A 13,848-nucleotide genomic window follows, 5' to 3' on the forward strand; every position below is an offset into this window, starting at 1 on the left:
ACTTTTCCCAGAATCAGTGGAATTATTTACCATTGAGCAGTAGTTTGTACCCACATAACCAGACCAAAGTTGCCGCTCTTGTTGAAAGAAGAGTCGATTTTGTAGGAAAACCTGTGAATATTCTAACTCTTGATGATGGTAATTGTAATCCTGTTTTTTATTGCTTTATTTTTCTTTTATTCTCATGTGCATTACAAACTTTTCCCCAAGCATATTTAAAGAATATTATAAAACTCTACTTTTGGGGTGGGGGAATTACTAGAAGTTGATAAAATTCCCCCTCCAAACTCCAATCTTTATTCACTTCCTTATTAAGGCACTTTGTTTTTAGAAATTTAATCTCTGACATACTAAGGCTATGGAATTTCCTTTTGTTCATAAAAAGTCCTCATAGAGATGTTTGGCAATGCAATTATCTGTAGATGACCTTTCTCATTATTTTAAATGAACTATAGAGATAGTCTTTGATTATGTTAAGTGAGGACAATGTAAGGAATTTCACAGAATATGCCTATTTCTCTATTCCATAGTGTTTGCATTTATGTGAGAATTTTAAATATATTTATTTTATTACCAAGAATGTCACTGTGATTATATGTTAATCACATTTCCACACATCTGAATTGCTGGGGACTTGAATAAAAGCCATATGTGCTGCTTTACATAAGTTTTAAAAATTAGAAATCTTCACTTAGGGATAAGTTGATGAAATTCTCTTACCTCCCAAGAAAACCTTTAATGTAAAGGATGCTGGTTAATACATATTTTATGAAGTCTTTTCTGATTTTAAGAAAAGGGTTTCTTTGTTGTCCAAAAATAACTAGAATAGAAGGTCAGCGATAAGTGCCTCTACAGAGATTCCAATTAAATATATTAAGACACATCTCATTAAGTAAAGGTGTTTTTTAAATCACAGTCACCCTTTAGGGCACTTCAAGCATGCCGGAATCTTGGGTCATGGGAAGGTCACAAGTCGCTTGAAAACTCTTTACCATTCAGAATTGCTAACATATGAATTCAAAGGAAAGCTTAACCACCTACTGTTGAGGCATTTAATGTGAATAAATAAGTACTAACTTTTGAGGTAGACATATCAATGTTTAAAATATTGGGAAGAAATTTCTTTTTGAAGAAAGAGAGCCCCAGCTGGAACAAAATTAATGTAAGGAGCCAGACGGTATAAATGCCTCTACGACTGTTAAACGTGAAGAGTGACTATTACACAGGATAAGGGAAAAGAAAATATTCACTGGATTAAAAGAACCCCATTGCAGAGAAGGTAAGTGAAATCAATAATTATTACCCTTCAGAGCCGCATGATGTCGCTGTCTGCAAAGAAGTTCTGTCCAGCCAAGCTCCAGACCTCTCCAGGAGTCCTGAATCCGTCTCTAAATGCTGAACAATGGCGGAGGCAGCGGAACTGGATTAAAGACTCCAGGCATTGCAGTAGTTCCTCTCATATCAAACAGGCTCTTTGACAGCAATAAAACGAAAACTTGACATGGTGTTTTCTTGGCGAGGAGGCCCAGAAGTCCGATGTCTGCTGCTTTCGCTTCTGGTCCTGGCCGCCAGGGAGACTGGGAGCAACCAAGTGCACTACTCGGTCCCCGAGGAGGCCAAACACGGCACCTTCGTGGGCCGCATCGCGCAGGACCTGGGGCTGGAGCTGGCCGAGCTGGTGCCGCGCCTGTTCCGGGTGGCGTCCAAAGGCCGCGAGGACCTTCTGGAGGTAAATCTGCAGAATGGCATTTTGTTTGTGAATTCCCGGATCGACCGCGAGGAGCTGTGCGGGCGGAGCGCGGAGTGCAGCATCCACCTGGAGGTGATCGTGGAGCGGCCGCTGCAGGTTTTCCACGTGGTGGTGGAGGTGAAGGACATAAACGACAACCCGCCTGTGTTCCTGGTAAAGGAGCAAAAGCTATTTGTTTCAGAATCAAGATTGCCAGATTCTCGGTTTCCGCTAGAGGGTGCTTTGGATGCAGATATTGGAGCTAACTCCGTTTTAACCTATAAGTTTAGCTATAGTGATTACTTCATGCTAGAGGTGAATTCAAAGAGTGAAGAGAATAAGCAAGTTGAGCTCATCTTAAGGAAATCTCTGGACCGAGAGGAAACTCCCGAACATAACTTATTGCTCATGGCCACCGACGGAGGCAAACCTGAGCTCACTGGCACCCTTCAGGTTCTGGTCACTGTGCTGGACGTGAATGACAACGCTCCCAGTTTCCAACAGTCTGAATATGAAGCAAGAATATTCGAAAACTCACACAACGGAACAGTAGTTATCAGACTGAATGCTTCTGATCCTGACGAAGGATCTAATCAGGAGATCTTTTATTCTTTTAATAGCCTTGTTCCACCCACGGTTATTGAGCAATTTAGCATAGATTCGAATACCGGAGAAATAACAATTCGAAAGAATCTGGATTTTGAAAAAGTGAATTCCTATAAATTCCGCATTGACGCCACGGACAGAGGCCACCCGCCGATGGTGGATCATTGCACAGTTTTGGTAAAAGTCTTAGATGTGAATGATAATGTCCCTCAGATTTCCTTGACTTCATTATCCCTTCCAGTGAGGGAGGACGCCCCGCTGGGCACTGTGATTGCCCTAATCAGCGTGTCCGACCGCGACTCCGGTGCCAACGGACAGGTGACCTGCACCCTGACACCCGATGTCCCCTTCAGGCTGGTGTCCACTTTCAAGAATTACTATTCGCTGGTGCTGGACAGCGCCCTGGACCGCGAGAGCGTGGCGGACTATGCGGTAGTAGTGACCGCGCGGGACGGGGGCTCCCCTTCGCTGTCGGCCACCGCCAGCGTGTCCGTGGAGGTGGCAGACGTGAACGACAACGCGCCGACGTTCGCGCAGCCCGAGTACACGGTGTTCGTCAAGGAGAACAACGCGCCCGGCTGCCACATCTTCACGGTGTCCGCGCGGGACTCGGACGCGCAGGAGAACGCGCTGGTGTCCTACTCGCTGGTGGAGCGGCGGGTGGGCGAGCGCGCGCTGTCGAGCTACGTGTCCGTGCACGCGGAGAGCGGCAAGGTGTTCGCGCTGCAGCCTCTGGACCACGAGGAGCTGGAGCTGCTGCAGTTCCAGGTGAGCGCGCGCGACGCGGGCGTGCCGCCTCTGGGCAGCAAGGTGACGCTGCAGGTGTTCGTGCTGGACGAGAACGACAACGCGCCCGCGCTGCTGCCCCCTGGGGCGGGTGGTGGGGCCGGGGGATTGAAGGAGCTGGTGGTGTCTCGGTCTGTGAGTGCTGGCCACGTGGTGGCGAAGGTGCGCGCAGTGGACGCGGACTCTGGGTACAACGCGTGGCTGTCTTATGAGCTGCAGTTGACAGCGGGTGGTGCTCGCAGCCCGTTCCGCGTGGGGCTGTACACGGGCGAGATCAGCACGACGCGCATTCTGGACGAGGAGGACGCTCCGCGGCAGCGCCTATTGGTGCTGGTGAAGGACCATGGGGAGCCTGCGCTGGTGGCCACGGCCACCGTGCTGGTGTCGCTGGTGGACAGTGGCCAGATGCCGAAGACCTCGTCGCGAGCATCTTCTGGTGCTGAGGTCGTGCAGACGACACTGGTGGACGTGAACGTGTACCTGATCATCGCCATCTGCGCGGTGTCCAGCCTGTTGGTGCTCACGCTGCTGCTGTACACGGCGCTGCGGTGCTCGGCGCCGCCCAGCGAGGGCGCGTGCGGCCCGGGGAAGCCCAGGCTGGTGTGCTCGAGCGCTGTGGGGAGCTGGTCGTACTCGCAGCAGAGGCGGCAGAGGGTGTGCTCTGGGGAGGGCCCGCCCAAGACGGACCTCATGGCCTTCAGCCCCAGCCTGCCTCCGGGTCCTCCCGGATCTGTAGTTGCAACGGGAGATCCAGAAGCTTCTGTTGACTCCTCTGGGAAGGTGCGTTGCTCTTTATGTTATTTATTAATATACTTATTTATTTAGTCTATAAATATTCTTATTACTTATGCAGTACATTTAAATGATTTTCATCCGTTTAATTTTAGACATCTGGGTAATTTAAAATATTTATTACCAGAAACTGAATACCTTAAAATTATAGCTGATTTTATATTTGTTTCCACTTCCAACTGAGAACCACTGTAAACCATACACTGAACATTACTTGTAGGTGGGAATCATTTTTATTTGAAACCTCATTGAATTACTAAACTGCTAATGTCAGGGTACCTGAAAATCTATTTTGTGAAAACCAATTTAGTTGTAACACATGAAGTAAACTTCAACATCACTCTTATTTTTTCATTTCCATGGTATGGATAATATTTTAGTCTAATAGCATTGTTTTTGAGTAACCTCATAGCATAAATATGTAGTAATGGCTACCTTGTCAACTATGCAGTTTTGTATCTTTCTCTGGATGCAGAACCTCTGGGGGCGGGGCTGATCAGCGCTACTCAGCGTCTGTAACTTCAGCGAGACCCTCTAGCACACACCTGAAAATAGCTATTTAACCTTGGGAATGTAATTCGAACAATAATGTTACAAGTATAATTCTTATTAAAACTGTAAAATATTTCTATATGTCTGACAACGTAGATCATAAAAGTGTCGATTGAGATTCTTTTGTACACTTCACATCTGTTTGAAATTTATATTTTATCTGATATTGGAGAAAATACTTCCTGACTGAAACATTCTTCAAGAATACTTTCTCTTTTTTATCATACTTTTCTGGTAATGATACAGAATATCTACCTACATTCTACACTTTGTATTCTCTTGAAATTCATACTCTGGAACTTAAAAAATTACCCCTACCAGATTATATGAGTATTTGCTTTTTCTTTAATATTGCAAAAGATAGAAATCTGGACAGCAGGTGATGAAGCTTTAAAGTTACTACATGGTAAACTTATTCTTCCTAAATTGTGGCTTGTGACTTTCAAGTTGGTGGTTCTTCCCAGTCTTATTATTAGTTCAAGCACTTCTTTTCAAATTTACATTTAAAATTTCATTTGTATTGAGTTTTTGTGATGTGATTAATATTTCTGTTCAGGTATTTTTTTTCATTGTGTTAGGTATTTTACAAGGTGTTCCTTAATTAAAAACCCAGTCGAGAAAGATCAGAGTGGCCTTTAGAGTAGAGTCACCATAGCGTAACCATGAAAATGCAAGTAAATTACATAAAACATTTCAATAATTTTTATTTCATTCTACAGAACACATGTTTGATATATGCTACAAAACAATCTATTTTTTCAAAACTTGAATAGTTTCTGAACTTCTGTGGTAAAACCTGTCTATTTCTGTCTGCACAACACACTTGAAATCTAGATTTACGCCTTCGAATATCTCTGTCCTTGCACTTTTTTTTTCAGGCTTCATATTCTACTTGAACTTGGGCTGAGGTTCTTGAATATATCATATTGTTTAAGGAGTGCTACAATGTCACCACCCCAATCCACCTTTATTCACTTAGAGCTAGTATTATTTATTAAGTAGTTACTATTTCTTCCATAATTATACATTTTATTCTTTATTATTGATGGCTGTATTGATATAATTGGTAATTTAGTCCTTTGTATTAAAGGGACTTTCTATTAAAGTCCTTTGTATGAAAGGGACTTTGTATTAAAGTCCCTTATTCTCTTCCAGAATATGGGCTGCCTTCATATGCAAATTTCCAGAGGATAAGTGAACATCATAGTAATGAAGTTATTTTTTTTTTGGTCATCAGGAATTATGAGTATATTGGAATCCAGGAAGGTTAGGATGCAAAACAGATGAGAAGTTCAAAATACAGAAGTGAGAGCGTAGAAGCCACTTTAGAATTGTGCCTAATAGCTGCCCCTCTGTGCTTCCATAGGTAGCATCTCCCAGTTCAAGCCAGAATCATGAAACCAGTAATGAAGCTCCTCTATGCCAGTGTGTTGAGTGTGGTTTCTAGATAGGGCTAAGTCACCCGCCAACCTTAGACACTTTTGTGAGTAAACAGGGCACCATAGGTAAGTATACAATACTACAGCACTAAGAAAGCACATCCCAGGCAAACTAGGGTATATGGTCAGCCTGTTACTAGATCCGATAAAGCTAACTGTATTAACAACTCGGGTTTTCAGACTCCACCTCACAATTTCTGAAAGTGTTACAGGTACCTTGGGTGATTCTTATCCAACTGAAGTTTTATTTTTAAAAAGATTTTACTTATTTGTTTTTAGAGAGAGGGGAAGGAAGGGAGAAAGAAAGGGAGAGGAACACGAAGGTGTGGTTGCCTCTCATGCTCCCCACCCAGCCGGAAACCCAGGCAGGTGCCCCAACTGGGAATCAAACCTGCGACACTTTGCTTCGCAGCCTGGCGCTCAATCCACTGAGCCACACCAGCTGGGGCTTCAACTGAAGTTTTAGATCCAATAGCCCTATGAGATGCTGGACAAAGCAAATTCCTATTATATGATGAAATGTAACTTAGCTACACCCTACTTATTATTCATTTCTGGAGATTTATGTTCAGACATTTATGTTATCACCTAGTATAAAATGTACATTAAAAGGACTGAAGTTTAATTTATGTCATTACCTTGTGTTGAGATGATTAATCAATGATAAACTTATTTTGAGACTCCTGATAATAGCTCAAAATAAACATTGGTATTGTGGTTGGATGGATAACTCATTACATTTTAATTTATGCTTTATAAGAAAAGTAACTTTTTAAGAAGAAAGGTAACTCTTAAAGTCAGCATTTTAATGTACTTTGACACCAGAGTCATTCTAAATAAGTAAAGAAGTATAAAACCAGAATTTGGTAGCACACGTAAGTCAATAGCCCAACAACCCCCATTCCCATCATTTCCTTATTCATAAATGTTGATCTATTTCGGCTGTAAGTAAAAGCTAAAAGAGTTCAAAATTATTGATTTCTTAAAAGCATCTCTTTTATAAATCATAACATCATTAAAGAAATGAACTTTTGGACAAGATTAAAGGTCCTATTAAGTTTTCCTTAAAGAGAAACTTTAAGTTTTTTCAGTTGCATAAATATATTAATGGAGAATTTAAGTTACTGCATATTTAATTCCAAAAATGTTTTTATGGCAGCTGGTGATGAAAAACTTTATTAACACTGATAAAACTATTAGATAATTCAAAAACTGTATATTTGGGAGTATTTGAAAAGCTTAAGTATAAGAAAGATGAAAGTAGTTGCCTATGGAAGTGGAAGTAATGCACTTTTGAATTATTTTATTTATAAACAAAATTAAAGTTCTTTTAGCCCGTGTGAGATGTATGTAAAAAAGTGAAACTCCTCCCTGTCTAACTGATTTTTCACCAAAGCCTTTTGTGTTTTCTTAAAGCCGGGAGACTCTCCTCAGCCTGAGCAGTAGCAGTGGTGAGAGCATCATGGAGTTACAATAGTTTTAAACTATTGTAATAGTTTTCCCCAAGGAATCAGCTTTGGTTCCCAGCATTATGAAAATAACTGTGGCTAAACTGAGGCCTGAGAATAATTGCCACTTGTGAAGCATCCACTCCCCTTAAGGTACTATACTTGGCACTTAATCCACACAGCCACCGTATTATTATACTAATGCTATAAAAGTGGAAGCTGAGGCCGATAGAGGTTAAATTATTTCCCCCATGTCACACACGTAGTAAGTTGGAAACTAGGGATCAGGGTGGAGAAATTTCCCGTGTTGAAGCTAGTGTTCTCTTTTAGAACACGCAAACACCTCACGGAGAATTGATGATTGGGATTAGTGACTAAATAAAGTTTATTTAATCTCAAAATAATGGCAAAGAGAAATGAATGAGTTAAGTGTCAGAAACTAAAGATACCTAAATTTGTCATCCAACAAAAATATGAGTATGCTCATTATTTTCCAGATATTAAGGGTATTTTCAAATTTACCTAATGAAATGATAAATTTAGGGAAAGCGTTACTTCTCTGAGATTCACATTTGCTAGGGGTTTGCCATCGCGATGGAATGCGATTGTTATTACTCACAAAAGAGACCTCATGTGAGGCTCTGTCAGTTCATAGAGATGGACATATGTAGACCCGAGTGGACAATGCAGACAACTGGGCCCTCAGCGGGAGCCCCAACCTGGCCTTTCTGGGCTTCTTGTATGTGGTGCCCACTCTCCTGGACAGCTTCAAGGAAGGCTTCTCCTTCCAGCCTAAGCTGAGCTCCCCAGGTGCCTCAACAGCAGCCCCAGACCCCTCTCAGCACCCTGAAGTTCTCATCCTTTGAGGGGTTCTGGCCCAACCTTGGCCCACCAGCGAGCATGGAGCCCCCTCTACCTCCTCTCCTGCCGAAACAGCTGCCACCACCACCCTGGAGCACCCCATCCGACCCCTCAGGGACCAAGAAGTCTAAAAGGGGCCGTGGGCACCCTGGGCGCTGGAAGGATGGGTAGGGATGAAGAGTGCTGTTGAGACTTCTCCCTGCATGCCCTGAAAGCAGCAGGACCCTGGGGGCCTTCAGGGGTACTGGAGTGAGTGTGTGAGAGCCTGTTTCTGTGCTGGGAGTGGCTGTGACCCTGAATCATAGGCATGAAGGGCTGGCTGCGGTAATGGCTGCCGGTGAAGGGGCCTCCCACAGCTGAACTGTACACTCGCAGCGTTAAAGTATGAAATCAAGAGGGGGAAAAAAAGATTTGAATGAAAGAAGTTAACCAATGGAATTGTACTTACACATTAAGCCACCGGATGTCGCTGTCTTCCACAAAATGGGCTTTCAGAACAATAGCAGAAACCCGTGTTTCTTAAGGACTAGGAAGGAGCTTCATTCTGAGATCACATCCATTCGGATAAAACTGAATGCAAGCAATCCAACAGGAAAATTCAGGGAGTGTGACTCTTCCAGACCGCTGACTCAAAGATTTGTAAGAGAGGGGAAAGGTATGTATGATGTTCGTCTACAGATTCAGAGGCCTGAGAACCCCGCACCTGCTGCTTTCGCTTCTGCTCCTCGCATCGTGGGACACCGGGAGCTGCCAGGTCCACTACTCGGTCCCCGAGGAGGCCAAACACGGCACCTTCGTGGGCCGCATCGCGCAGGACCTGGGGCTGGAGCTGGCGGAGCTGGTGCCGCGCTTGTTCCGGGTGGCGCCCAAAAGCCGCGGGGACCTTCTGGAGGTAAATCTGCAGAATGGCATTTTGTTTGTGAATTCCCGGATAGACCGCGAGGAGCTGTGCGGGCGGAGCGCGGAGTGCAGCATCCACCTGGAGGTGATCGTGGAGCGGCCGCTGCAGGTTTTCCACGTGGAGGTGGAGGTGAAGGACATTAACGACAACCCGCCTGTGTTCTCTGTCTCAGAACAAAAGCTCTCCATACCCGAATCCCGACTGCTTGACTCCAGATTTCCACTAGAAGGCGCATCAGATGCGGATGTTGGAGAAAACGCAAAGCTTACGTACAGACTCAGTGCAAACGAGTTTTTCACTCTTGATACTATAAACAAAAAAGACAAAGGCAAATTCCCAGTACTTGTTCTACGAAAACTGCTGGATCGTGAAGAAAATCCTCAAATTCCGTTGTTACTAACGGCAACTGATGGAGGCAAACCGGAACGCACCGGATCTGTTTCTCTGCTGATCTTGGTCTTGGATGCCAATGATAATGCCCCTATATTTGACCGATCCATTTATGAAGTTAAGATGTATGAAAATGCCCCGAACCAAACGTTGGTGATATGGTTAAATGCTTCTGATGCGGATGAAGACATAAACAAAGAACTGATATATTCCTTTAGCTCTTTGGTTACACCCAGCATAAGAAGGAAATTTCTAATGAATGAAAGGACAGGAGAAATAAGAGTAAATGATGCTATTGACTTTGAGGATAGTAACACTTACGAAATTCATGTAGATGTCACAGATAAAGGAAACCCACCTATGGTTGGTCACTGCACTGTCCTAGTGGAAATCCTGGATGAAAATGACAATCCACCTGAGGTGGTTGTCACTTCGCTGTCTCTTCCGGTGCTAGAGGATGCTCAGGTGGACACTGTCATTGCCTTGATCAGCGTGTCTGACCGTGACTCTGGCGCCAATGGGCAGGTGACCTGCTCCCTAACACCCCATGTCCCCTTCAAGCTGGTGTCCACTTTCAAGAATTACTATTCACTGGTGCTGGACAGCGCCCTGGACCGCGAGAGCGTGGCGAACTACCAGCTGGTGGTGACCGCGCGGGACCGGGGCTCGCCCTCGCTATGGGCCACCGCCAGCGTGTCCGTGGAGGTGGCAGACGTGAACGACAACGCGCCGACGTTCGCGCAGCCCGAGTACACCGTGTTCGTCAAGGAGAACAACGCGCCCGGCTGCCACATCTTCACGGTGTCCGCACGGGACTCGGACGCGCAGGAGAACGCGCTGGTGTCCTACTCGCTGGTGGAGCGGCGGGTGGGCGAGCGCGCGCTGTCGAGCTACGTGTCCGTGCACGCGGAGAGCGGCAAGGTGTTCGCGCTGCAGCCTCTGGACCACGAGGAGCTGGAGCTGCTGCAGTTCCAGGTGAGCGCGCGCGACGCGGGCGTGCCGCCTCTGGGCAGCAACGTGACGCTGCAGGTGTTCGTGCTGGACGAGAACGACAACGCGCCCGCGCTGCTGCCGCCTGGGGCGAGCGGTGGGGCGCGAGGGTTGAGGGAGCTGGTGGTGTCTCGGTCTGTGGGTGCGGGCCACGTGGTGGCGAAGGTGCGGGCGGTGGACGCGGACTCTGGCTACAACGCGTGGCTGTCTTATGAGCTGCAGCCGGCGGCGGATGGTGAGCGCAGCCCGTTCCGCGTGGGGCTGTACACGGGCGAGATCAGCACGACGCGAGCCCTGGACGAAGTGGACGCTCCGCGCCAGCACCTGCTGGTGCTGGTGAAAGACCACGGGGAGCCGGCCCTGGCGGCCACGGCCACCGTGCTGCTGTCGCTGGTGGAGAGCAGCCAGGCCCCAAAGATCTTGTCGCGAGTGTCTTCCAGCACCGCGAGCTCAGAGACGGGCCTGGTGGACGTGAACGTGTACCTGATCATCGCCATCTGCGCGGTGTCCAGCCTGTTGGTGCTCACGCTGCTGCTGTACACGGCGCTGCGGTGCTCGGCACCGCCTAGCGAGGGCGCGTGCGGCCCGGGGAAGCCCAGGCTGGTGTGCTCGAGCGCAGTGGGGAGCTGGTCGTACTCGCAGCAGAGGCGGCAGAGGGTGTGCTCTGGGGAGGGCCCGCCCAAGACGGACCTCATGGCCTTCAGTCCCAGTATGCCACCCTGCCCGGCGCCAGTTGTGGAGGTGGAAGAACAGTCTGTTGGAGGGGACCACTCTAAAAAGGTGAGTATTACTTTTAATTTTCATATTTTGCTGTGTGAATTATATTTTATTTCACTACTTTTCCCCCTCACATTCCTATCTTGGAATATCTTCATCCATTCTATAGCGTATGTCTATAATACCTTAACTATATCTAGTGATACCTGTTGTGACAGTTTATTTTAACTGTTCATTTTATATTTGTCTATTGTACTCTGTGCATTGACTTTTGTTTGATACTTCTATTTTTTTAAATATACCATTTATCCTGAATTTATTTATATTTTAATACAAATATTTAATGCTGGTTGTAAGTTGCTTCACACACCATTATCTTATTACTGTTATAAATGTTTGTAGGATTAGTGCTTTAATTAATAAGTTTACTCACTTTTCAAATCTAAATTTTAAAATGACCCTGTTACAGTAAGAAAAAGACAGATCTGATCAATTCTCTTCCTTAGAAAAATGTACTTTTTGCTCCCTAAGTAAAGAATATGTGTAGTGTGCCCCGGCTTGTGTAGCTCAGTGGATTGAGCATGGGCCTGTGAACCAAAGGGTCAGTGGTTCAATTCCCAGTCAGGGCACATGCCTGGATTGTGGGCCAGGTCCCCAGTAAGGGGGCACAGAAGAGGCAACCACACATTGATGTTTCTCTCCCGTCCTCCCTTCCTCTCTCTCTAAAAATATATAAGTAAAATATTTTAAAAATTAAAAAATATATGTAGTATAACATAACTTATAATACATAATAGAAATTTGATATTCAATAATTATATTTTATCCCTAATAGTACAGGATGCAGACTGGAAGGTCATTCACTAAAATGCTCTAATCTATGGAATTAAGTTGTGTTTTGAGCTTTAAACATTTTTTCATTTTATTTCAATATGGTGGTGCCTGTGTTAGTGTGTATTACTCACTTATTTTAGCAGCAGCAGAAGTTTCATAGTTATTTATATAATTTTATTCAGTAGTTCTTTATCTTCTACTCATTTTAGGAAGAGGCATTGCTTATGTCATTCAAGTATTAGTTCTTCCACTTTGAGGAAGGGGTCATGATTATGTTTGCTAATGGAGAACATTTGAAAGTCACTTTTAATTTTAGGAAATTGATGATGATTACTTTAATCCAAATTAATGCTGGAAGTTTGAAGAAAAAATAGAATTACCCTTTTAGAATATTTTCTACTGCTCAATTTAGTCTGAGACCTTCTCTAGTCATCGGAAACAGGGTTGTGTGGGATTCAGAAATGCAAGACAACTACATTTCATGGTGGCCGACGCTACCCTTTTAACTATGCCCAATCTCTATAATTTCATTTAATCACTTTTGTTAATTTCAGTGTCACTAAATAGCAATGCAAGTCCTTTATTATCTTGACTCTGGTTTTTAGCAATTACTTTTTTCTTTCTGGATGCAGACGGAATTTTTACTCTATGTGCTTCATAAATAGCTTCCAGTAAAACTTGACACCTCAGCCTAAGTTTAAGAACACTAAAATGAGAATTGTGTCAAGAATTTAAGTGTGGCATTACCTTCAATGTTAATACTTTCCATGGCCAGCCTCCAACTCTTAGAGATGACAGGTGGTAAGTTATGCAGAGTATTTCAACTTGGGTATAGAACTCCTTCCGCTTATATCTGCCCTCTCTTTCAGACCTTTATAATGTCGGTGTGCCCCTCTGCTGAAAAGCCTTGTCTAAAGATAACTCTTGATGTGAGCTACAAATAAAATATAGGATTATGTGTTTACTGCTTTAGTCCTATTTGTTTACTTTGCCTTATTTTGGACATGCTGTCTAAAAAAATACAAGTATTCCCCCAAATATTAACATAACAAATTAGGATTTTACCCAGCAGTACAATAATCCTAAAGTCTATGGAAAAGAAAGTGCAGAAAGGAGAGGAAATGATGAGATAGTTCAGAATGAGAAGTCAAGAGACAGCAAAGACAAATTTTTTCTGATTTTAGTTTGACAGTGTCTTTCTCTGGCTCTGTTAATAGAGATAAATATTCCTTAAAACTTTGTGAATAGTTTCTTCCATTCAATGCAGAATAATTACATTTTAAGAATAAAAACAAATTTTCTCAAATCGAGGATTGCTTTTAACATAACTAATGCCAAAAGGAAATTAGTTCATTTCTTTTAAAACTATAGCATCTCATAGGCACACACAAAAAACCTATAGCATCTTATTTTTGTAATCATGTAACTTGTTCTTTATTTGATGGTATTGAAATGAGGCTAATCACAAACCACTCTTAAGCTCTGGTGATATAGTATTTTCCACAGTCTGTTTCAATATGAGTAACCAGCCCTTAGATTTACTGACATACTATAGTTATTTAGCAATATGAAAACCTTGAAATTTGGGGGCTTTAAAAGTATCTGTAATATATACTTATTTAATGGAGCAGGTCTTTAAACCAAAGCTGGAATGGTCCTTCAGCATGGAGTGATGATACCCAAGAGACTGAATTATTTCAATCAGCAAAAGGGGCTTATTTCTTAGTCATGCCTTTGCAAAAAAATTTAGTCACTTTCATGTGCCAAAATTTTTCTTGCTCTTCTTTAGGCAAATATGTTGGT

At 43.9% G+C, this 13,848-nt stretch overlaps 1 protein-coding gene across 7 annotated transcripts in view; it reads left to right on the forward strand.

The window, feature by feature from the left end:
• LOC112318205 (protocadherin alpha-C2) overlaps positions 1-13,848 on the forward strand; it is a 186,943-nt gene that overhangs the window by 41,601 nt on the left and 131,494 nt on the right. Inside the window, exon 1 of one of the 7 annotated variants that reach the window (XM_045183988.2) lies at positions 1,420-3,901. The exons of 5 other annotated variants lie outside the window; for them this stretch is intronic. In XM_045183988.2, coding sequence (XP_045039923.2) covers positions 1,502-3,901 — 2,400 coding nt within the window. In that variant the 5' untranslated portion in view covers positions 1,420-1,501. Of the gene's footprint in view, positions 1-1,419; positions 3,902-8,751; positions 11,275-13,848 lie in introns of those variants that run through there. One more of the 7 variants, XM_045183987.2, reaches the window with a different exon arrangement.

Source organism: Desmodus rotundus, chromosome 10 (assembly GCF_022682495.2).
Source record: "Desmodus rotundus isolate HL8 chromosome 10, HLdesRot8A.1, whole genome shotgun sequence".
Taxonomy (NCBI): domain Eukaryota; kingdom Metazoa; phylum Chordata; class Mammalia; order Chiroptera; family Phyllostomidae; genus Desmodus; species Desmodus rotundus.